Source organism: Anguilla rostrata, chromosome 4 (genome assembly GCF_018555375.3).
Source record: "Anguilla rostrata isolate EN2019 chromosome 4, ASM1855537v3, whole genome shotgun sequence".
Lineage (NCBI taxonomy): Eukaryota > Metazoa > Chordata > Actinopteri > Anguilliformes > Anguillidae > Anguilla > Anguilla rostrata.
Genome location: NC_057936.1, coordinates 34877238 through 34899862, shown reverse-complemented (window position 1 = coordinate 34899862; position 22625 = coordinate 34877238). Strand labels below are relative to the sequence as shown.

The 22625-nt window shown below is 46.3% G+C and overlaps 1 protein-coding gene across 1 annotated transcript in view; it reads right to left on the bottom strand.

Annotated features, from left to right (window-relative positions):
• Nucleotides 1-59: 59 nt before the first annotated feature.
• Nucleotides 60-22625, bottom strand: part of LOC135253282 (rho GTPase-activating protein 12-like) — a 74618-nt gene continuing 52052 nt past the window's right edge. Inside the window, exons 4-18 of the mRNA XM_064332370.1 lie at nt 21145-21285; nt 20536-20616; nt 19266-19388; nt 15606-15680; nt 14719-14780; nt 14359-14440; nt 10013-10114; nt 9542-9640; nt 8948-9050; nt 8657-8776; nt 7799-7897; nt 7000-7077; nt 4887-5021; nt 4439-4544; nt 60-2168 (exon numbers count right to left, since the gene is read on the bottom strand). Of these exons, the coding sequence (XP_064188440.1) occupies nt 1994-2168; nt 4439-4544; nt 4887-5021; nt 7000-7077; nt 7799-7897; nt 8657-8776; nt 8948-9050; nt 9542-9640; nt 10013-10114; nt 14359-14440; nt 14719-14780; nt 15606-15680; nt 19266-19388; nt 20536-20616; nt 21145-21285 (1581 nt within the window). The 3' untranslated portion in view covers nt 60-1993. The remainder of the gene's footprint in view (nt 2169-4438; nt 4545-4886; nt 5022-6999; nt 7078-7798; nt 7898-8656; nt 8777-8947; nt 9051-9541; nt 9641-10012; nt 10115-14358; nt 14441-14718; nt 14781-15605; nt 15681-19265; nt 19389-20535; nt 20617-21144; nt 21286-22625) is intronic.

The following is a 22625-nucleotide window of genomic DNA, read 5'->3' as shown; positions in this document are numbered from 1 at the left end:
TGTCTTATGATCATGAATGAATGCTAGGATATTTGTAGGTTATTGACACTACAGAAAAAAACCTTGTGGGTCTTCCTCTTGACCTTTTTCTTTATTCAGATTAGACATAGCAGTGTCACAAACAGCAGTTAGTCTAAGAAATTACATTCAAAAAATGTGCAGTTGACCATGCTCCCAAACAGATACACTTCCAAATAACTTTCTTTTCTCACAATCAGACTATATCATCCAATATTTTCATCATATAAAAAAATCAAATTGAATTTTTCCAGTTGCTACTGCTCACCATCAAAGCATACATACTTTACTCACAATGAAAGATTTGTACAATAGGTTTTCACTACTCAATCCATTGTCTTAAACTGTACATATGTTCTGTAGATTTATTTAAATGCAGTTTAAAAACTGTACCATCTATCACCAAACCTATGCAACACTATTTCCAGTACCGTTTTTCAAAAAAAAAAAAAAAATCTGAAATGTTCAATGGAACCAAGAAAGAAGTGCACACAGTATTGATCTACAAAGTTTATGGAGCCTGAAAGGATCTGCATCCTGTCCCAGTATTCCAGCATCTCCAGGAAGAAAGGGGGAGGAAGGGAGAAAGAGAAAGAGGGGGGGAGGGAGAGAGATTGACCTACTACTCTCACTCCTATTGAATGCAGGAGAGAAAGTAAGGGAGAGAGGGAGGAATATTGCCTTTTGATAAATGGCCTGTAGGTGCTGCCTGGTCATTACAGAAGAAACGAGGTTTACACAGTTCATGAAACTATACAAGACCATTCTGTACAAATACTAGAGATCAAGACTTCTTGCTTTTTTCACATAAAACATATTGCAGTTTCTTAACTCCCACACACAGGTTTACAAGACCACGTTTCGCACTGCTGTGGCCAGAGGGACCGCAGTGGCTACCACAAACAAAGTAAACACGGTGGCTTCTGTGACCACAGTGACCATGGATACCATTGGTCACAGCGGTTATGGAAACTTCCACAGCTGCAATTACCACAGAGACCAAAATGACCAGAGACCACAGCAGTGGCAGTTATGACTAAACGTCCTACAGTGACCATAGACAACACTGTGGCCATGGTGACCATGGAAACTGCAATGAAACACATGAGCGTAATGACCACAGCGTCCATTGAAACTGCAGGGACCATAGTGACCGTCAGGGGCCCTGGCTTGATTACCACGGCTCTCTCCATGAGACCAGATTCAGGGTAAGGCTGGAGCACGGGACAGAGGCCACGTCGACAGTGCCGCCTCTGGGGTCCGCTCTGCGAGTCCATCCCTGCATCTGAACCTCACGTTTAATACTGATATGGGTGGTGGACCCCAGAATCCAGAACTAGGGTCATCATTGGACATCACTGCCCTCCTGACCTGGGCCCCCGCCTTGATAGTTCAATAGTCATATTTTCACAAGGCTGTGAAAATATCCAGTTCAGCTTATTCCAAATGAACCATGAACCTGCATACAACGAATCCCCACCCTACGCACCACAGAATACTTGAATCTTCTCGATATAAAACTGGGCATCGCTCTTCTCATCCCCCCCAAATGTTCTGTTCCTCTCAGACCATCAATGAAGGTGAGCCCAGACTCACAGTCCCATGATCCTCTCTGCCAAAATCAGTGAGATGTGCAGCACGGAGCAAGTCCACAAGACCTCCTGGTCCTCAGTACTGGCCACAGGAATCCAGTGTACAGGAAGTTACCCTGAATATTGAACTTGTCACGACAGGGAAGGGGGAATCAAGCAACCGAAAGAAACTGCACACGCGTAGCTCCAAAGCTTTAAGTGCAAAGTCAAACAGGTCCTTTGTTTCTGTTCTTTATCATTAATACCTTTATTATCTTAATTATTACTCATATTATTATAGACTCTTTTTAATGGCTTGGTCCGCAGCGTAAGTCACAGATTTAAGCTGGGATGATGCTTGGATGAGTTTGGTAAGGGACCGTCCTCCTCCTTCGGGAGCGGCTCTACCTGCCGAAAATGTTCTCGTACTCCAGCAGGATGAGCTCCACGATCTGGTTCTGGTACACCATGTGCACGGCTATGTTCCCCGTCTCCGTCTCGGGCCTCAGCAGGGTCGGCCCGAAGACGATGGCCACGCTCTGTGTGGTCATGCGGTTCACTTCCCCGTGCTCGATCACTCTGGAGAGAGAGAGAGAGAGAGAGAAGGGAGGGAGGGAAGGGTGCTCATTAATAGGTGTGTCTCTGTGGCGATCCAGGTCCCATTTCTACAGACCAAAAGGGTGGCTCCAGGGAAAATGGACTCACTCTCCACTCGAGACTTCTTTAAAGCTCAACAAAGGTCCGGTTACGCAAACACCAATCCCTCTTATCTTAAACAGACCAAAATAAAAAAGGAAAACCTTCTTCAGGAGACAAAATGTCAGCCGTAATCGTTTTCCATTGGAGAAGAAGAGTGTAAATGCTAATGGGAGATAAAGAAATGCCACTCCGTATGTCTGAAATGAAGCTTTGGTCTGCTCAGCTTCAGTACCGTCTCCAAATAGCACGGTCCTGCGGGCTGAAGGCTACGCTAATCAAAACGCAGCACACGACTGGTAAAACAAGCCCAGAAAACCAACCCGCCTTCACACAACGCATGAGTGTCTTTTAAGTGTCATAGGACTTAAAACCAGGTCAGAATAACATGCAACAGGTTAGAATGATTCAATAAATAAAACGAAATGCAGTCCCTCCTGGGTCAGACAACAGATTTTAGTTTATTTATATTCAACTTTCTGTGCACATTGCTGGTGTTTTGAAGTACTGAAGACACTCAGTGCATGTGACAGTTTTCACTAGTAAGAAGACTCAGTGGACATGCTAGTGTTACCTTCTAAAGAGACGCAATGTATGTTCTAGTGTTTAGTTCTAAAGAGACCCAGTGGACCTATTAGAGTTCACTTCTGAAGAGACCCTATGTACATGGCAATGTTAACTTCTACTCCATAGTTTTGTTCTTCTGTATTCCTGGATGATAGTGCACAGAAGATACCAGCTAGCAATTTAGCTCAGAGGGCATGACAGTTTCCAGTAAGCTCTCCACAGTCACTGTCACAGTCTCTCCACAGTCACTGTCACAGTCTCTCCACAGAGCAGCAGGAGACCTAAGACTGGCAGGTTCAGATGTCTCGCTCCTGGAGACCGCACCCCAGTTCAGCATACACAAGCTTCGGAGGTGGGAAATTACTGGGTCTCTGTGCTGAAACAGGGCTGCCCGCCCGCCCACACGCCCCCATGCTAACACCCGCGCGCACTCCTGGTGCCAACCCATCAGCATCTCCGGCAGGAAGGTCTAATTGCATGGCACATTAACGAGAATACTCCAGCGTCCTCCCAAGCGGCTCCCCCCCCACCCCCCCCACCCCAATGACGCCCACACCCCTGAAGGCCCTGCTGAGAACAGTCAGGTGAAATAAGAGCCAATGAGCTTCATCCCCAGAGCCAGATGCAATCTTATTGGCTGCAGGTTACAGACAACAGTTTTAAACACCCCGGAGCACAAGGTGGCAAACCAGTTGGCAGCCATTTCACCTGCCACTGAGAGTTTGGCAAAAAAACACAACCACTCAATTACTTACATGACTTAAGTTTATTTTTTTATATATTATCGGTTTATACAGTTAAAATAAATTCTGGCTTAGTTCCTTGCTCAAGTGCAGCAATGGCGAACCAGCTGTTACTCCTGCAGGTTTCAGACAGGCACCCTAATGGTTATAGGTCCCATTCCACCGTTAGGCTCATTTACCAACCCTGTCAGCATACGTCTAAGGATATCTCCAGCACCCATAAAACATAACTCACAATCACTCACAGCTCCCAGCTCCACAGCCCCCATCGCGACATCAAACGCTTCTGCCTGAAGCCGCCCTTTTTCAGACGCTCCCAGACGCCCTCACAGCTGGACCTGGCCGGACTGCGCCGCCGCAGCACGCCGAGAGCGGCTCGATCGCTTTACCCATCACGCCGCTGAGCGAGCGGCAGCGTATCGAGTGGCTCCCCTCCGGAACGGCTGGGCTCTAATGACGGAGCTGGCCGGCCTCCAAGTCTGCCCCGCTAATGGACGGAACGAGATAACCTAATACAGCGCTGCGCTGCGGCCGCCGGGGGCCGGCGGGGGCTGGCGGGGGCCGTCTCCGGCTGCAGGGCTGTCTGTTGTGACATACTGCGGCGCGCTACAAGGCGAGGCCGTTACTGAATATCGCAGACCGCGTCGTTTTTAATCGAGCGCGGCTAACGAGAACCGGAAGTCCCGACTTGTAAGGCGAGCGAAGACGACGCCCCCCGTCCTCCGTTTACGGGCTGACGCGGCCGCGTGCCACGCCCTGTTACTGGACCGTTTATCCGCTGCTTCGGGCAAAGGAAACCCTGGGAAATGTGGGGCGGGGAAAATTCAATTAGGTTCTACTCACTTTCTGAGATGCTTGAAAAGAACTTGCATGGTGTCGTGGTTCGGTTTTGGCAACTGCTTGATTAAGTCTTTTATTGAATGCACACGCTGCTTGTAGTCCGGACATTCTTGAAGAAAGAAAGCACAAAAGAAAAAGGTTTAATTTCATGGCCTGCATTTAATATCTGCTCCTGGCCACACAACTGGTTCCAGAGAATGTATCCTCTATTCTCAGTGTAGTGTGGCACCGCCGTGTGGCCCATCAGAGAATTGCAGGTTCCTGTCATTTTAATAATACTAAACAAAATACATGAAACTACTAAGATTATGAATAGTAGAACATTAGTCTACAGATCTAAATAATACTTTGGCTCCGCAGTGTGAGTCTATGCTTTGTACTAAGTAAGATTATAAATGCCAAACACTAGAAAATAGATGGACATGTGTGATGAATGTGTGTTGCCCCTTACTAATGGCGTTGACAAAGTCGTTGAAGGAGCAGTAGGTGAAGAGCGGTTCGGGCAGTTCTCTGAAGAACATCTTCAGGGCTCCCGTGGTCACGTGGATGTCCTCCCACTTGCTGTCGTCAAGGTTTACCTTCTCATCTAACGGGACAGAAACATCGAGAATTAGCTCACCCACTCACAGACCGTATGACATGGACATTTATCAGGTACACACCTCACTCCATGTGTGTCTGTGACTGACGCTGCCTTAATGACCATGCAACTAGAGGCCAGCCTACATGCCGGACCGATAATGAACTTTGTACGTGATTTGCCAGTATGAACGCAGTCCTTTGCTCAAGCGCGCCCTCTAGTGTTGAAATAGTTCTTCCTCAAATGGCCTGTGACCTGCATGCAACCGTAGAGTTCCCGACATCTAAAACCTGTAGCACGGAGAAGATACTGCAGTTATCCTCATTTAAATTCATGTCGCGACCAGTTATACTGCATACATTGTTAGACAGCGCAGCTGGTTAGCTAGCCAAAGCTAACAAAGCACGGTTGCAGCAAAAATCCCAATAATTTAGTTGTATATGCGCGGCTATACTACTAGCCAGCTAACCGATGAGCTATACGTTCATGCCATGGTAACAGAGGTGCTTGGCTGCCTGGACTCTTTCAGTGCTCTGAGGTAAGCAGCAGTCCAGCCTCTGCAGAGGCACCAGCCGTATCGCTATGGGACTGACTGCTAAAGTAAAGGATAATTCTGTGCCACTCTGACTGACCACCAGAGCAAATGCCTAAATCTGTGGCATTGTGACAGCCTACAAGAGTAAGTGGCCAACAGCCCGAGAGGTATTCCAAAAGCATGACCATTTAAACACGGCTAACCACAAGTTTGTACGAGTGTGCTCCTGTGACCGTATCTGAGGGAGGATCAATGGGTTTGGAGTGAAGTTTCACTGTGTGATTCAGGGGAACAAAATTACACACTGTTGGCGGATAAGAATCCTGAGACATGGTAAGCGGAGTTAATTACAGACATTTAATTAAAGAGCAGTGTCTGTCTGTCTGTTTGATTTCACAGCTGGGACAGTTCTATAGAGATGAACCAGATGGTACTGAAGGAGGAGGAGAGTGGCACAAAGCTTATTTCAAACACAATTTAATATCTCATTTGAAATATATAAAATAAATGATTAAATTCAGCATGTTTTTTGATCCATTTGATACTGAGGAACTCCTCTGAAATTCATTCATTCAAATTTTCTAACCCATTGTCATACAGCCATGTTCCATAACCTCAAAATAATGAATATACCGTGTAACATATTTCCCCAGAATGCAATGCTGCATTGAAATGCAATAGCATGGTGGGCACTATCTTGCTGTGCATGTTGTGGTATTGAGGCAGAAGAGGAGCAATGTTAACGCCCGTTTTCAGCTGAATTACATTACCGCATCACGGCCTCTTAGCCAATGCTCTTATTCAGCGCGCCTTACAGAAGTGAAGAGCACCTGTGTTAAACTCGTACTGAATTCTTTATGAAATAATAACATCCTCATTCAACATGCACCAGCCACTCTGAAAGCCTCACACTAAGATGGTAAAACACAAGAGGGCAAATGCAATATTCAGATGTCAGTCGGTAAAAGTGGCTTTTGCACTCCACATGAATACCCTCAAAAGCTCTGAGGCAAGAAATAACTTCCATAGTTCATTCTAAAAAAATAATCTTCCCCAGTTTACTCTAAGATATAACCTTCCATAGTTTGTTCCGATGATAGACTACAGTCAGCCAGTAAAGAAAAACAGCTTTGCATGAGGAGTGAGCTGAATCTTTCTCAAGGCTGTTTGCCGTGACCAGTGAAATGTATTTGGCAGAAAGTTTTTTAAACGTGTGTAAAATCGTGTCCACTCTGCAGAAGAAGAGAAGGGAACAGAGCACTGCGTGTGTGCAGCCGGTAGCAGATAGCCGCTTTGTGCAGAAGATCGCTCCCCGAGTGTTTATCGACTGAGTCAAGCTTTTACAGAGAGGGAGGGAGGGAGGGGGAGAGGGGGAGAGGGGAAGAGAGAGAGAGAGAGGGAGAGAGAGAGAGAGAGGGAGAGAGAGAATGTGTGTGCGGAGAGGCGTACCGTGGTTCACAGCGAAGCGTAGTTTCTGTATCACTGCCAAGTTCCCACTCACTCTGTACAATCCATCAACACTCAGACCTGCAGGGAAAGGACAGCGAGAAAGATGGAGAGACTGCATTTAAACCGTAAATTAGGCCGAGTCAATTCTGACGCCACTGAGCTTCAAGACCTCGCTGTGTGTAAATGCTTATCACTTACAGAAACTCGGCAACCGTACACGTAAACAACCAGGCCGAGAGACTCACTTCCTAGAGAGGCAGTGAGTATGCTCAATGTTTTAGTCCAATCAGTAACCACGGCTGAGAGACTCACTTCCTAGAGAGGCAGTGAGTATGCTCAATGTTTTAGTCCAATCAGTAACCAAGGCTGAGAGACTCACTTCCTAGAGAGGCAGTGAGTATGCTCAATGTTTTAGTCCAATCAGTAACCAAGGCTGAGAGACTCACTTCCTAGAGAGGCAGTGAGTATGCTCAATGTTTTAGTCCAATCAGTAACCAAGGCTGAGCGGATTATATGCTGTACATGTTACACCCATGCATTTCCCAAAATACACAGTATCTCTGGCCCTGTCATCTTCAACAGTAAGGCTATATGAGATAAACACCTTATAGAATGATAAAACAACAGAGTAAATTAATCAGAGAGGTAATTAAGAGAAGTAGACACAGTGTCCCTCTGGAAATACAGTTTGACACACATAGTAGAATAACAAAGGCACATCATCGGAGACTGTTTTCAAGCAGAGCATCTATCATTTTAACTAATTTAATTAAAGCGAAAGGAGGACGTTGGGACGCACCGGTGTTTTCGACATGGTCGATACACTTCCTGACGAAGTTTGGCACCGAGCAGTTTTCCCTCTGGCACAGACTTGTCAAACTGCAGCCAAAGACTTGATCTGAGACACAAAATCAGCATTTTAAAAACGTGAAACTGAATGAGCAACATTGCAGTCCTAAACACTGCCTTCCTTACAATCAATTCTATGTGATACTAGCACGTGTACCCACACACAGGTGAACACAAACAAAACACACACAGTAGTGAGATTTCATCCATATAGAGATAGCAGAAGAGAAACACTGAGGGAGAGAAGGGGAAGAAGGAGGGAGAGAAAGACTGCAAGAGTGAGAGAAAAGAGACTAGACCAAGGGTCTCAAACTGCAGTTTGGAGGGCCACAGTGTCTGCATGTATTTATGGTTTCCTTTCAACCAGCAGTGAATTTAGGGCCTTGGGAACAAGGTGTGTGGACTCTTTAGCCAATCAATTAGTTAAATTAATCACTCATGCTGAAACTCATCCAAAACCAGCACACACTGCAGCCCTCCAGGACTGTTTTAACACCCCTGAACTAGACTATGCAGGGAAGGGTGATGAAATTCAAACTGCAGACGAACGGGTTGGTTGTTGGAGAGGCATGTAAACTCTCCCTCTGTATTTCTCTTCACGGCAAAGCTCAAACTGAGGGACGGACTAAAGCAGAGTTGACAGTGGCAGCAATGGGGACCATTTTATATTAAACATGTTGGTCACCTGATGTTCACATATTCTTACTGAGACTTCTGACACCACATTACCCGGCCTTGGCCAGAGTGAGCGTCTCAGAGCCTAGCGTCCTCTCTCTGACAGCGCTAACGCACGCAGCGCAGCAGGTACCTTTGATGTAGCCCTTGTCTCTGACCGCCTGCAGCGTGGGCCTGCGCGTGAGGAACCTCTTCAGCTTCACTCGCGTCTTCTTCTGGTCCGACGGGTCCATGCTGGCCGAGTTCTTCAGGACTGGGGGGGGGGGGGGTCAAAGGTCAAGGCGTCAGCAAGAGAAAAATGCGCCAGCGAAACGCCTGCAGGTCCGCAGGCCACTAGCGCGAACGCCGTCGGTCAGAAACGCGCAGAAGCGGTTAGGAGCCGCGCAGACGCACAGTGGCGATTAAGGAGAACGCTCCCTCTCACCTCTGCTCTTTTTGGAGTCGCGGTGCTCCTTCTCCTTGTCCTGCTTCTCAGCCCCTGGGGACTCGGGCATGTCCTCCTCAATGGCCTCGTCAGACTCCCAGGCCTGTGCAAACAACACATCGCCACTGGCAACGTCACTCCACAATTATATTTATACTATAAGTCCATAAACCCAATTTTATAGGAAAAAATATGTTCCTTCTTTTCCAAATTTGGAATGCCCAACCATATTTGTAAGTCCGTCTTATTGCCGTAAAGTCTTACACCCATTTGGCAAAAGCACAGCCATGCACTCACTCGCTCGGTGAGTGGTGCAAACACTGTGTTCCAGCTGCCATCAAGTGGAGACATGAGGTACTGCAAAAGCATCTTATGCATATACTCACAAGCCAAGCAAAAAAATATCGCAAAACAAAAAAATAACAGCATGTTCCTGCTGATGACAGACAGTTCAGACAACTGCTAGTAATGCGTGTTGTAATGAGCGTGCACATAAATGAAATTTCTGTAAATATTACTGTTGCCCAGGTGACGATGTGGTGTGATGGCGAGTGTGGGGGCGAGAGGGGGGCGGTATTTTAATTTCCCACTCACATGGGTACTGATGGTCTCAACCAGGGATCTGTACCAGTCATTTATGACACTGTCAATCTCAGACTGAATCAACAGCTCCGTCCCCTGGCGAGTCTTCAGCTGCGAAGAAACACAAATAGTCAGCTTTGAAAAAAAACACACACAATCAGCAGCCAAGAAAAAGACATACACAATCAGCTGTCAAGAAAAGTGCACACAATCTCAGCCTCACCAGCAGTAAATGTGATTTGTATTGTGTTTGTAGGAACACATCCTGGAAAAACCAACGTAATTAAAAAAAGCTGCAAATTGCACCCAAGTTCATTTGACACTGAACCGATTCTGAAACCTGTACAAGTTGTAATGCTGTAACTGAAACACTAGGGGGAGTCACAGATACATGTACAGTAAATTTATTTTTCTAGAGCAAAGAGGTGCCTCAGGACAGCTTCCTCAAGCTGACGTGGTATGAAAGAGAACACTGAGATGTACCTCAATGACGTGCTTTTTGCTGGATTTGTCCTTGGAGGCCCACTCCACCGAACCCCCTCTGAGATCCACTGTGAACTCCGGTTTGGAGTTGCTCCCAAATTTCTACAGAGGAAAGAAAAGCAACATGTATGTGGACACTGATTTTCCAAAACGTGATGGAGAGTTAGTAGATTCTGGGATTAAATCACAACACACGGCAAAGAAACCATCTTCCAGTGACTCCATCGATTTTTTTAAGCTGGAAGAGAAAATGGCAGACATAACACCACCTTCCTCTGCCACACTATTCCCAGTAAGAAAAGGGAGCACTTGGCTCCTTGTTCTGCCTACTTAGACAGGCATGCAGATATGAAATGGATGCCTGGTACTCCCCACCCAACCCCCACCCCCACAATTCAGGGCCCATTACCATGATCCTACCCTGCTCAACCAATTCCAAACCTGACTACATCAAGCTCAAATAGTCAGTCACAATGCTAGACAGGACAGTGGGTCTCTCTGAGCTGTTACTGGATGAAGCGCAAATGCAGAAATAGGTCCTTTGCTGGGACTAGTTAGCAGGTCTTTTAGTCGCATGCGGTCATTGGCTGCCTTTGCAGTGAGAGTGACTGCAGCACAGAGCTCACTTCAGTTAAAGCAGGGTGGCAGTGCAGATTAATGGTTAGAGAACTCGGCTTTCTACTCCAAGGCTGAAGGTTTGACTCCTGGTGGGGGTGCCATCACAGCACCCTTAGGCAAGGTACTTAACCTGAACAGCCTCACTAAAGAACAAGCTGTACAAATGGATTATACGTAGAATGTAAGGTGTGTAAGTCCACATTTACACCTGCTAATTGTAAATGTACATGTAAATGCAAAGGCTCCCTTCCAGTCAAGCCCCTTCAGGGTTGCAATTAGTGGAGAGGAATAACAAGCTTTGATTCAAAGCAATGTTTTAATAATTTAATAACTGGCGAGAAGCACGCATGAGGCGCGCTGAGTAAACATCACACGTCACCGAGGAGCGCGGGCGCAGGAGGGGGAGCGGCAAAGTGGTGCAGCCTGCACCATCACCAGATCTGCCTCGGCTGATAAGGCCTGTGGCTGCGTATCTCACAGCAACGAGGGCTGAGACTGAGAACGGAGCCCGCCGCTTCCCCACTGCCTACAGAGGGGCAGCCATTTACAGAGCGGGTCAGACGCACGCGTCACAAAATGGGTGACAGTGGTCAGGGAGCTGAGCTGGTGCCTTACATGGCGGCAGGCTGGACTCTCAGGTAGGGCACTGCCCTTTTACCCTGCATTCATTGACTGCAAGTAAGCCGTGTGAGCTGTGCGAGGGCATTTGGATGAGCGCAGCCGCTAAATGGCTAAACTGCAACTGCTGAAAGTGTACCCAGGCAAGAGGGTAAAAAAAAAAAACGACTGGCAATTATGACAAAAGGCTCAGCACCAACAGCAGTTTACACACTTTAATAGTGGAACTGTAAGATTAAAGACCTACAGTTCTAAATATGCATGGATTTAAAAACTTCAAATATGTAGATTCATTTCTTCACATTTGCATACATTTTCACATACTGAAAATTTTTCATTTTAATACATTAATCATAATTCATAATATACTACATATATAAAATACAGAACTGCATTAGCTCTAATGCCAAGGGTTGTGAATAAAGGTGTATACATTCAGCCAGAAAACTGATTCCCGGTAAATACTGAAATATTGCTGATCTTTTCCATTACCTTCATGACAAAAGCCACAGTGATTAATAAGGTAGTTCACTGAAGCATAAACCTAAATCTAAATCTAAATCTGGGCGGGACTACCAGCAAAGCATCAACAGACTCTAGAGTTTTTCTTGAAATATACTTTGCTTTATATTCACTGACCAGATTCACTGACCAGAAACTGACCCGGTTTAGTCTAACCTGCTAAGATGTGCCTTCAATTGCATGTTCATGCCAAGAGAAATCCAATAAAATGGAAGCCTGGTTTGATGTTTACACCGTGTCCTATTTAAAGACCCAAAACATGCTATCTGCGTGTGCTTTCAAGGGGGAAAAAAAGGCACAGTTCGTAATCAGGTTTTCCCAATCAAATTACGGACCCACCAAGAATCGGCTGTGTTAATCGGATGAAGAAAACTCAGTAAGGCTGACAGAAGAACTCATCACACTCCCCCAAACCTAATCGCTCTGAAACGGAAGCCCTCCAGTGAACGGTCACCCATATTGATTGACTTTCGTAACTCAATTAAGGGTGCTCACGGAGCAGAGACTGGAGACGCTGCGATGGGGCCTCCATAAGGCCTCCATGGCAGGCTCGCAAGCATACGTCTCCATCCACATCAGAAGTGTTATTACTGTTCCTGAAGTCTCCTCCCACCGCCGCCCCTGCACTAGAGTTCGGGACAGACTGTATGGAGTGGGGATTTGTTATGATGATAGGGACAAGGTGAAGCACAGAAAACACATTATGGGCAGCTCTGCTGAGCTCTCTGAGATTTTGTAAGGTGCATTTAGGAGGAACTGAGCAGCAGTTCTGAGTTTAGGCAGCACTGAACTCCAGGTGTTCACAGGTTTAAATACTCAGCCTTGCCACTGTAGCTCTTAAAGGTTCACCACTTCACCTTGACGACTCCAGCCGGCATTAAATGTGATATTAAAACGGCAAACGGGTGGCTGGCGAATCTGCTTAAAGCCTGCTAAGCCAACGAATAATGAAGGGTAAACAGGTTACTCCACCAGCACACCATGCACACGCACACACACAGACACACACACACACACCTCGGCCCACAGCCTGGCGAGGGTTCCATTCTCATCTGCATGAACAGAGCCTGGGCTCACCCACTCATTCCCAAAGGCAACAGACAACTAATGGGCTTTGGTGCACCGTAGCTATCGTCCTCTGTTCCGCTCCGTGAAAATCACCCTTTTAAAACACCACAACTGATCCACAACTGAGGGTGCAGCGACATTCCACACAATGACCAAAATCTGTGAATTCATGAAAGGAAACGCAGTGAAATCCACATGCAGGAACGCAGGCAGGCAAACCCAAGCTCTGTTTCAGGCGTCACGGAGCCCAGCCCAAAAGCGATCGCATTCCGAAAGCGCCGTGGCGACAGCCCCGAGGCCCAGGGTTCGAGCAGTGGCAGGCAGAAGAGAGGGGAGCAGAGCGCGTGCGAGCGAGCGAGCGAGACGGACAAACGGACGGTCGGCGGGCGGCATGCAGAGAAAACACACATACAGCGACGGCCGGGCCTGGCCCAGAGCGCACATAGGAGACAGCGGGGCGGGGCTTGACCGAGCGCCTCCAGTTGCTTAGCAGCGAGAGGAGCAGCTCAGGGATGGAGCCGCTGCGGTAGTATGACTTGATGGGAAAAGAAGGAGGGGATAAAAAAGTGTGATGTCACAGAAGTTCACAAAAAGTACAGAGACAGAGAGAAAACAGAGGATGGCGTACACACAGCACAGAGGAAGCAGACAGCCAGACAGACCCGAAAGCTTCACAGCCCCTCCCACTTCCCCAGAGACCGATGCAAGAGCTGCTTTCAAAGCTACTGACAGACCCCGACTTCCTCAGTGAAACTCTGAAAAGAATGAGTATTTACAGCATACCACTAAATATTCATAACCTTTGCTGTATTTCAAATGTTAAGAATGCCTCGCTGTATTTTAAATGTGAAGGCAACTGACAAATTTACAGGAAGTTCAAGAACTTAACTGATTTTCATCAGGAAATAAAACATTGCGTTTTAAGCATTTAGTCAGTTCTTAATAGTGATTTCTAATTTTGATCAATATTGTAAAATGCAAAAGGCAACTTTGAGAAATATATTTCTGTATTTATTTGTTCATTATACATAATTTCTGTCCTTAAATAGTCCATATGAATATTTAACACTTCTTTACTTTAGGAGCTGATAGTTATACATTACAAATATATTAGCTGGTCAGATCATGCTGTGAGTTTAAGAACCCATTACAAGTAAATGAATGAAAGAAAGATGAATACTCCGCTGTATTTTACAAATATATTCCAACTGTGGTGAAGCTAAATCCAGAGACCGTGCTTTTCCATTGGACAAGGAATGCCATGAGGAGACAAAGACAAAGACCAGCCAACTGTACTTCAGACATGGTGTGGAATCCATCCCATTTAGCCTCATGGTACATCATCCACATCCCATAAACCGAGGCCGATAACATGTGAGCAACTGGACTGCAAAAGAACAGAGCTGTGGTGGAAAAAGCAACCCCTACTTTGCACAGCGTGACCTGCTAGAAACGATTGACCGCGTTTCTCCTGTGGTCGTTCCATGGCTGCCCGACCGCGTGAGTCACAGGAAACTTACCCAGCTGGTGCCGCTCCCCTGGCCCTTAGCGAAGAGCAGAGAGGAACCCTGGAGCACGGTCCACGAGGAGGTCCAGTTCTTTCTGCAACCACAGCACAGACGCATCAGACCCACCGGACCCAACCAATCTTAGACAATAATCAATAAAGCTATCCTTCAATCAACCACTCACAAACCTGCACGTTAATAAAGCTCACATGCTAACTCGGTCGTCAAAGCTTAGTCATCAAGCAGAATCACACAAAGTGTGATTTTACAATACGGACATTTTAGGATAATACTCAGTTATTAATGCTTAATTAATGTTAATAAGTACAGTGTACATACATATAGCTGCCACAGTAACTCCCCAGTACATACCGTACTTTCTTTCCATTCTCAGTGATCTTGGTGACATTCAGAACTCCACACTTCTCAGAAGGCTACAGAGTCAAACAGAATAAAACAGCACCTTATTGTGAGCAAAGACAGTGCAGAAAAATAAATATTTAAAAACCTCCTGACAAAAACCTGTAGAGGCTAAGCCTGTACCCTTGTCAGGTGTGAGCACGCTGCAGAAAAAGAGACTCACACGCAAGCACACACACGCTAACACTGCTGAACCACACGCAAGGCCCGCCCTGTTCAGGAGAGTAAAAGCGTGCTTTGGATGAGCTGACAAGCCTGGTCTGTGCAAAGGCCACCACAGGAGCTACAAGGAGCTGCGACACTGACACGCAAAGGGAGACAACTGCAGAAACCTCATTAACGACCCCCACCTGCCCCCGTCACCGTGACACCCAAGTCCTCACGCTCATGGTTTACAGCGTTGCCTTGGCGACATTCGTAAGAGGATAAAACGGAGCACCTTACGAATGGAAGCAGCTGAGAGGAGGATTGTGGGAATGGTGTACTTCTTCAGATTTGCCAGGGGAGGCCAGGGAGTAGACCTCATTTACCTGCCATGCATCCGGCCTGCTTCGTTTGATTGAGATAACTGTGCACTGACAACAAGCAGGACTGCGGCCTATCATCTGCCTGTTGCTAAACCCAAACAGAAACAGGAACTACTGGTTAACAGCTGGGCAGGTATAACACCCGCTGGTTTTGGGTGCCCAGGTCTTTGCACACACATTATCAGCGGCTTTTCACCACTGCTCACACATGGCCGGTAGATGAGGTCAGCAGGGTCGGAGGAGAGAGCAGGCGGGGCAGGGCAGGGTGGGGCGGGGTTAGAGGAGCGCAGCAGGACAGGAGGGGATACTAACGGTAGTAGGGGGCTTGGGAGATGAGGGACAGGAGTCAGAGCCAGGGGAGCTCTGTTTGGGACTTGTCGTAGAGTCCTGGGGATGAGAACGGCATCATAAATAAGTGAATGAGACATCTACACCCAACAGTAAGGTGGAGTATTTACCTCACAAATATAGATAACATCTACACCCAACACCAAGGTGGAGCATTTACCTCACAAATATGGATCACATCTACACCCAACACCAAGGTGGAGCATTTAACTCACAAATATGGGTAACATCAGCACCCAACACCAAGGTAGAGCATTTACCTCACAAATGTGGATATCATCTACAGCCAACATCAAGGTAGAGCATTTACCTCATAAATATAGATAACATCTACACCCAAAACCAAGGTGCAGCATTTACATCACAAATAAGGCGCACATCTACAGCCAACACCAAGGTGGACGGTTCACCTCACAAATATAGATAACATCTACACCCAACACCAAGGCGGAGAATTCACCTCGCACATATGGAACACATCTAGAGACAACACCAAGGTACAGCATTTACCTCATAAATATGGATATCATCTACAGCCAACACCAAGGTGAACGATTTACCTCACAAATATGGATGGAATTTAAAGCCAACAACAAGGTGGAGGATTTTCTTCACAGACACAGATCACTTTGTAAAAACTTGTCACATGTACAGACTAACCAATGTGAAATGCTGACACCGCAATAAACTACTGGTCCTGAAGAATCACAGAGTCTGCTGTTTTTTGTTTTCACTTTAAGATCAGCAACTGATACATATCCCATGAAATCAGCTGACCTGAGTTAACCTAGTAAACAAATGCCTTAACTGATCAATTGCTGCCCTACTCAAGTGTTGAGTAACAGCAAAACCCAGAAGACCCTGAGGCTCTCCAGGACCAGGATTGAAGATCGCTAACATAGGGTGAGACTGAAAACAGCAAAAGTAGATAGATTTAGCAGAGTCATAGCACTAGTTTACACTTGAGACATAAATATTGATTAAGGGGGTTGAAATACAGATTGATTGGGAGTTGTATATTTACCACAATCAACTACATTAGTGTTTCTGGTCAATTCAGCCATGGCACGAGAATAAACATAGAGCATTCCCATCAGCCTAGTTAAACATCAGCATGTGTCCTTTATCCTTCATTCAAGGAAGAACTTTAACCTCATTTAAAGGTAGTTAATATATGTGGTTAAAGAATATATACATATTTGAGCCTATCCAACCCTTGATGTCTGGAACCAGAAGTGGAAGTCCAGGGGTGAGAAAGTAAAAGTCCTGCCATGTGTTTCTTCTACCCATGAACTCAGCCAGCTGATTTCACTAATCAGTACTACCTCCTGGCTAAATAATTGTGCTAATTAGCAAGTCCAGGTGACTGGAACAAAATACTGGGAGGGCTTTTACTTTCTGAACCTGGATTTCCACCTCTGTCTGGGACTTATACTTGACTGCTTCTATCATGTTTAAGAGCATTTCTTCCATTCCATTCTTATGGTGCTCTTTTAAGTTAGTGAAAATATCCCATCAGGACTACTGCAATTCCCTCATCACTGGTCTCTCTGCCTCTACCTCATCAGACCTCGGTTCCTCAACCATTACATAGCTATTTGCCAAAACTACAACCAGAGCCATGTCACTCCCCTTCTAATCTCCCAGGACTGACTTCTGATATTGGCTCGCATCATTTCAAAATCGGGGTGCTAGCCTATCAGGCAGCTAAAGGCACTGCTCTGTTAATCTTGCAATTCCCCCTTCAACCCCTGTATGCCTGCATTTCCTGGTCACGTTTCACATCTACCCCCCCGCCACCCCCCCCCCACCCTTCTGAAGACCCACCTCTACAGACTGCATCATGGTGACCCTCTTTATTTATCCCCTTCTTTCTTTTTGGATTTCCTTTTGAAATTACACTTTTATAGGTACAATGGTGTACAAATATGTTAGCTACTGTATGCATACTGCATAAAAGTATGTGGAACCTGACATCCAACATCTCTTCCAAAATTATGGTCATTAATATGGAGTTGGTCCACCGTTTGCTGATATAACAACTTCCACTCTTCTGGGGAGGCTTTATACTAGATGTTGGAGCATTGCTTCAGGGATTCGCTTACATTCTGCCAGAAGGGCATTAGTGAGGCCATGCACTGATTGGGCAATTAGGCCTGGCGCTCAGTTGGCTTTCCAATTGATCCCAAAGGTGTTGGGGTTGAGGTCAGGGCTCTGTGCAGGCCAGTAAAGTTCTTATGCACCATTCTCGACAAAAGCATTTCTATACAGACCTCGCTGTGTGCCCAGAGGCATTGTAATGCAATGCTAAAACAGGAAAGGGCTTTCCCCAAAATGTTGGGGAAGCACAAAATCATTCAGATTGCCATTGTATGCTGTAGCATTATGGGGCATAGCCCAAACCATGATAAACAGCTCCAGATACTTCCGGTCAAAGGTGTAGTTGTATGTACTTCAGTATGTAATACTAATTGTCAGATTGCCTAGGCAAATTTTACACTTGTTGATTATAAACTGGCCTTCAGTGCTTTCTTGATATCACACTTTTGTAGTCCTGAAACTAACAATGATGTTCTCCACTTCTGCAAGTCACTCTGGATGAGATCATCTGCTAAGTGACAGTAATGTAATAAAATATGAAGTCGCAGTATCACCCACAGCCATGCTAATAGATTAATCAAGTCCACCATGGACTCTGCGTTCCCCCTGACCTCCAGCACAGCCAACCAACCAGACGCAGTCATTACGCAGTGCAGTGCCTGGGTTCACTGAAAGTTAAGTGAATTACTGCTATTTCAGGAACAGGCATCCCGGTATTATCATTTTCAGGGCAGTTGGCTTTTTGAGTGTAGGATGTAGAATGGCAAGCAAGAACAACTATACACCGAGGTACAGCCTTTAGGGTTAGGTATGTCTGAAGGCAAAGGAAGTGCCACTGCGTTAAGAGGTGCATTTACAGGCGGACACAAACGGACACATTTCCTGCCGTGTGTGGCTGTGTCAATGTTGGAAACCACAGTGTCAGAAAGTCCAGATACTAGGCATAAATTACCAGAAATGACCATCCACATCTCATGACACGACATGAAATTTCAGTGCACAGTGCGGGGAGAGTCCATGCACGTGTTGACATAAGAAAACTAGAACTCCCGACTGACAAACCCCAAATTTCTCTGAAATTTAACAGGCCGGATATCTTCCATTTTGCATGCAGTGTACATTGCACACAAGAAACGGAAGTGCTGTAAGATCATTTCAGTTGCGTTCTCTGACTCAGGGCTTTGTAACATTGCTGCAAAGGTTTGCTGATTACTGATGTTGCTCAGCACCTCACTGACCAATCAAAGCAACCGATTTACACAACATGTTCCACGCTTTTCTCTTATCTTCCACACAGTCTCTTTTCTCACTCCTCCGATAAGGCTGAAATCCCCTACCGTGCTGAGCCAGGCTCACAAACAGCGTCCATTTCAAACAAGACTACAGCCAACTTAACATCAACACTGTCGCGGAGTCACACTAAGTTCACAGGACCACAATCCTATATGGTCTGCAGCACACACGCTTGTGAGCAGTGGAAGAGCGCACGTTTCCGGGAGGCGTGCTGGACAGTAGCGCCCTTACCTTGTCATTGACGTCCAGCATGTAGGTGCTGTGCCTCCACTTGGTCAGCACTATGGGCTCGGGCCTCCGGTCCAGGCTGCGGCTTTTGGGCATGTCATCAGGCTGCGGCGGGGAGAGGTTGTACTACAGAGAGAGAGCAAGAGGGAGAGAGAGAGAGAGAGAGAGACATAGAGACAAAGAGAGAGAGAGACAGAGAGAGACATAGAAACAAAGAGAGAGAGAGACAGAGAGAGACACAGAGACAGAGACAGAGAGAGGGCAGAGACAGGGACAGGGACAGTGCATCAGGCAGAGAACTCCACCTGAAAAAATACAAGGGAACAAATACTGCACCCTCCAGTACCTCTCCCCTCACGGCCCGGAACGCCATCTAGTGAGCCGCGCCCCTGTGAGAGCACGGCACCCGCGTCGTGTTCCTGGTCCCCCGGAGACGCACGTCCACCGCGGACATTCACACAGTCCACTGCCCACCAACGTTAGCGAGCGCTACTCCTAAGCTGGCCCTGATCTCTATTAACTTAACCAGATTAGCAGCCTTCTCATTTTAGCACCATCACAAATGAATAAAGCTGGATCACTGGGCGCTAGTGAACCACAGGAAGCACATATCTGGTGTAAGCAACAGATTTATGGTAGGGCGTAGGTTTAAGATTATCTCTATTTTTAAGATGCTTCTCTATTAAGGGAGGAACTGAAATCTCTTTAACTGTGTGCCATACAAGAGTGAACGGCCAAACTGAAAAAACTAAGAGTTGTGTGTGTGCGCGCAAGTGTGCGTGTGTGTGTATGTGTATTATTGTACATGTGCGCGTGGGTTAGGAACAGGCACAGGAGAAGTCGGCTGGACGGTACAGAATTTCCCTCCCGCACAGTTAGCAGACATGAGCAGGAGTGAAAGAGCCCAAACAGAGCAGCAGTCTCTCGCTCTCGCCGCTCGCCCATTCTGAGCCCACCTGACCCTGCCTGGAGCCTGTACTTCCCATAACCAGCCAGTGGGGCTGAACTGTAACTACTCTTTTGTACAGTCAGTGTCCATGCCTTAGCAACACTGTGTAATTAAGTCACATTCTATCATATAGAGTAGGAGAGCAATAGCACCCGGGAGGGATAGCAATTGGGCATGGGGAAGGGATGACAATTTCTCCCCATCCCCCCCATCATTTGGAGCTCCCAAAACAGATACCCCACCCCTAGACAGATGGCATCCTAGGTGCCCGCCCTTGTGGCCTATGCTGAGAACTGGCTCTATTATGAACGCTGCGGGACTCACTTTGGGCAGTTCCCATTCTGACCTGGACCCGTCAGCGCTGTAGTAGTACGGCCGTCCTTGTTCATCCACGTGCTTTATCCACTGAAAACACGGACAGAGAGAGATGAGAAATCCTGAAACAAATGTCTGCACACTCATGCATGCACACGTGCACGCACGGACACACACACACAGACACGGCAGTAGCAGTATTTAAACAAGGCATTATAAATTTTTTGTTAAACATTTTCAATTAAATTTAAATCAATGACAAGCACTTATAAGCAATATTCATGGTCAAGTACTGATATTCTTTCAGAAACCCATTAAGCATACAAGACACCCATGAATTTTAGTCCCTGTCTGTTAAATGGGGCAAACCCACACACCCACCACCCCACAGCTGGTCCTCCTGGGGGTCTGTGTTTAGCAGATGAGGATAAAACTGGTTGGTGTGAACAGCAGCAAAAAAATAAAAAAATGCTCACACCTTCCACCATGAGCTTCTCCAATCTTCTTCCTGTACCCTGACCCCATGACCCCATGACCCCCCAGGAGGAGCAGAGGAGGACGGGAAGACAGACAGAAAAATGGAAAGGACAGACAGACCATCAGAAGAGACCCCTGTACCTTCTCATTAGTATATTCACAGACATACAGGGTGTGTCCGTGCTCATCCAGCTCCTCTGACCAGCCCCTCAGGGGGGACCCGTACTGGCTGTCTGATTGGCTGGAGTACGCGCTGTGGCAGTTCTCCTCCGATGACAGAGGCTGGGATCAGCAGGCGCGGAAGAGAGGGAAAGAGGGAGGGAGAGAGAAGAGAGGAAAAGACTGTTCGGTGATTCATTGCGGGGAAGGAGGTGACTGTCGTCCGGGAAACCCAGAGGCGACCATCAAATCATGAGATGAAAGAGTTTCCCCCAAAGATAAAATAATCATCGTCAATCAAGAGCCAGAGAGATCACCCAAAAAAATAAATAATGAACCCAATACAGACTCAGGTAACCCACAATGCTTTGCATTGGTACCAATTTTATAAATTGATTATGAATTTAGGTTTGGCATCTGTACCAAACTGATCTGGGCAAGTGATTGAGTTTATAGAAGCAGAAAGTGACACCCTTCAAAGATGATGATTAAATATAAACAGTGTTATGTGCCACAATTATAGTGTACAATAACAATAAATACTTCTATATATAAATATAAGTAACACAAATGTGATACATTTTTTCACCCAAACAAGAAAACAGCAAAAAATGAAAATAATATAAACACAAAGAAATAAACAAACTGTACTAACCATTCAAAACATTGTAATTGGGAGACTAACTTTTTTAGCACAAAAGCCTATGAAAACAGTTGATGTTGACGTTGATGGAACTCGTCGGAAGCTTGTGGTCGAAAACTGAGAATCGCTACGAAGACAACCACAGCCTTGATCAACCGCACTCCTTCCTGCTGGAGCCGCGCTGTAAGCATGCTCTCGTCTGCATCTGCTCAAGTGTCACCGGGATTCACAGCGATGGATTCAGACTGTATGTCAACCTTCAAAAGGCTACGCTAAGCACACACCGTTATGAGGCGGCACATTGTAGCACATTTGCATTACTGCAGAGGACCGAATCACACTGGCCACAGGGTGGCAGTGTGGAGCTATTTTGTCATCATTCTCATGTTCAATATTTTTCCAGCGCTTTTTAAATTGGGATGGCAGGTACGCCATCCCGCCAAGTGACGCCTTGGGCATATACATTACAACACGCAATCAAACTGATGAAAACACATCAGTAAGTACACTTCCCTGTAACCACAGCACATACAGTAAAAGCACAAGAAGCCATCTTGAAAAACCCAGATCTCCCTGCTGGTTTTAATGAGGATACATTTAAGAGTTGGTATGAGAGAGGTACTCAGGAAGTCCGCCGTTTATTTGCGGGTGGTGTTTTTCAGACTAAAATTCTTTTCAGCTTCCGCCATCTCACTTCAATACATTTTTTTCACGTTAGACATATGATACGTTCAAAACAACAATCCCTAGATGAACACTCAAAGCTTGACGAATTACTAAACGCTACAGACGACGCAGATAAGGTTACATCTAAGGTATA